Source organism: Chaetura pelagica, unplaced genomic scaffold, assembly GCF_000747805.2.
Source record: "Chaetura pelagica isolate M959 unplaced genomic scaffold, ChaPel_1.0 scaffold625, whole genome shotgun sequence".
NCBI classification, from domain to species: domain Eukaryota; kingdom Metazoa; phylum Chordata; class Aves; order Apodiformes; family Apodidae; genus Chaetura; species Chaetura pelagica.
The window spans coordinates 1469648-1472284 of NW_009953499.1; the positions used below are offsets into that span (position 1 = coordinate 1469648).

General features: G+C 59.1%; 1 protein-coding gene across 1 annotated transcript in view; it reads left to right on the forward strand.

The window, feature by feature from the left end:
- Positions 1-355: 355 nt before the first annotated feature.
- The window catches only part of ACE (angiotensin I converting enzyme), a 17700-nt gene continuing 15418 nt past the window's right edge, over positions 356-2637 (forward strand). Inside the window, exons 1-2 of the mRNA XM_009999346.1 lie at positions 356-364; positions 1733-1900. Of these exons, the coding sequence (XP_009997648.1) occupies positions 356-364; positions 1733-1900 (177 nt within the window). The remainder of the gene's footprint in view (positions 365-1732; positions 1901-2637) is intronic.

The following is a 2637-nucleotide window of genomic DNA, read 5'->3' on the forward strand; positions in this document are numbered from 1 at the left end:
AGGGACAGACAGAGAGATGCTGGAATGACAGATAGGGAGCCCAGCCATGGGAGAGGGAGACATGTCATCTCCTGCAAGCTGGGGGTCTGGGCAAGAGCCTGGAGATGGGGTTTGAAGTTCAGAGGCTGCTCATACCTGTGGAACTTCTCCAGGTGTTCAGGGCAGAGCCATCCCAGTGTTCTGGGCCTCATCCTACACTGCTGGATCCTGTGCAGCCAGGAACAGAGGGGGACCAGGGTGGGGAGCTTTGGTAGGGAGAGCTGGAGGATGTCCAGGGGCCTCTGAGCTCCCCTCAAGGGGCACCCACAGAGAGAGAAATCCCAGATGTGGGGGTGAAGGGCCAGGGCTGGTGGGCATGGCCGTGGTGAGGGGGTCTCGGGCAGCACCACCAGGCTCAGCTCACTCCACCAGAGCTGTCAGGAGAGCTTAGGGTTCAGTTCCCCTGACCAAACACTGGTGCCTGCTCAAGGAGGAGATGAAACACAGCTGGACTTTGCTTCCTACAGCTCCTCCAGCTCCAGGGTCTGTCAAGGGCTGCAGAAACCCTCCATTTAGTGGGGTGCTGCAAGAGCACTTTGCTCCAGCACAGGGTGTCTGTGGGGCTGGTGCATCCCAGTGGGCCAGGGGTCTGGTTGGTATCCAGAGAGGTGATGTGGGTGCTGGGAGGTCTGAGGGAGGTGATGGGTGCTCGGGCAGCCAGGGACACCTGGCACTTCTGGCATCCCCACCCCCATGTCCCCTGGCTGCCTGGGAGCCTGTTCCAGGCACCATAACTCCCTTCCCTCCCCACTGCCAGCTGAGGGAATGTGAAGATTAAAATAAAACAAACCAGGCTTGTTGGAGTCAGGCTAAAAATGTCACAAATAACAGCTAATGAGCTCCATAAATCACACTGGGACAGCCCATGGGCAGTGAACTCCCTTTCTGCACCTTCTCCCTCCATCCTGTGCATAGTCCAGGCTGGGACCCTCACAAAAAATTAGTATTTCCAGAAAATACAGCAGGCACCCACAACACACCCTGTCCCAAAACTGTGGCTGTCAGCTGTGGCTCCAGCTGCCTAAATAGCCCCCCCATGGAGCAGGCAGCTCCTGGGATCCCACAGCCTTGGGAAGGAACATTGGGGCTGGCAGGAGATGGGTGACAATGAGAGACCCAGAAGAGGGGGCTCAGTGCAAATGGGTGCCCCTCTGCCAGGTGAAACCCAGCTATGGCACTTGGCACTGGCTGCAGATAGCCCAAGGTCTAGAGCCAGCAAGGAGGTAAAGGAAGGAGAAAAGTGAATGTGACATCTTTGGAGTTTTCCTTTGGGCTTCTGCAGAGGTGGGAAATGTCAGGAAGAGGAACAAATCAAAGCCAGACCTCAGAGCTCCTTCTGCAACTGGGCTCTGGCAGCTGCCAGAGGCAGCCCAGGAGCACCCAGACACCCCACCCTGGTGGTGTGGACACCCCCATCCCAGCATCCCCACCCCATCCAGGCCACAACAACCAGGAGCTGCCTCCAAAAGGTCCTCAAAGGCCACCTTGGCAGTGCCCACCAGCAGCACCAGGGGCGAGCGGGGCCGCTGACACGGACACGGCTGTCTCTGCCTGTGAATGTCACAGACTGGGGACAGCCCTGCCTGCCACCTCTGGCTCCTACAAATCCTCACAGCTCTGAAAAAGCCCCCCAGGCCGTGGCTGGGGTGGTGACAGGTCCCCTGAGCCCCCACTGTCCCCTCTGGCCACCCAGGTGAAGGCGTCGCTGGAGGAGCAGAACTTCACGGAGCTGTGGGGGATGAAAGCCAAGGAGCTCTATGGCAACATCTGGAGCAACTTCAGTGACCCTCAGCTGAGGAAAATCATCGGCTCCATCCAGACCCTGGGACCTTCCAACCTGCCTCTGGAGGACAGAGAGAGGGTAAGAAGGAGCCCTGGGCATTGCTGGGTGCCCTCCAGACCCCGCTCTCGTTGCTCCTCCTGGGCTCTGCAGGGGGAAGGCAGAGATGGAGGGAGGAGAGATGGTGCTGCCTCTGGGGGTTGTGGGGTACCTGCTGGCCCCGTTAGCCAGCCCTAACCTCATCTTGGAGCTATCCCAGTGGAAACTGGAGATTTCCTGCTTACACAGAACAGCCTTGGGCGTCACCCGGAGAGCAGCCAGGCTGTGCCCATGGCTGGGGGCCAACTGGTTTAACCCCCCCTGCTCTGCCTCAGGGCTCCTCAGGGATACAGCCCATGGAAAAGGAGGATTGCTACAGCTACCCAGCTCCTGAGCTGTCCCTGTGAGCTCTGCCTCAGAACAGTGTCCAGTTCTGGGCCCCTCAGTTCCAGAAGGACAGGGAACTGCTGGGAAGAGCCCAGGGCAGAGCCCCAGAGATGCTGGAGGGAGGGGAACATCTCCCTGCTGAGGAAAGGCTGAGGGAGCTGGGGCTGTTGGGCTTGGAGAAGAGGAGACTGAGGGGCCACCTCATCCATGGGCACAAATCTGTTCAGGGCAGTGTCAGGAGGACAGAGCCAGGCTTTGTGCAGTGATGTCCAGTGACAGGACAAGGGGCAGTGGGTGCAAACTGGAGCCCAGGAGGTTCCATGGGAATCTCAGGAAGAACTTCTTTGCTGTGAGAGTGCCAGAGCCCTGGGCCAGGCTGCCCAGAGAGGCTG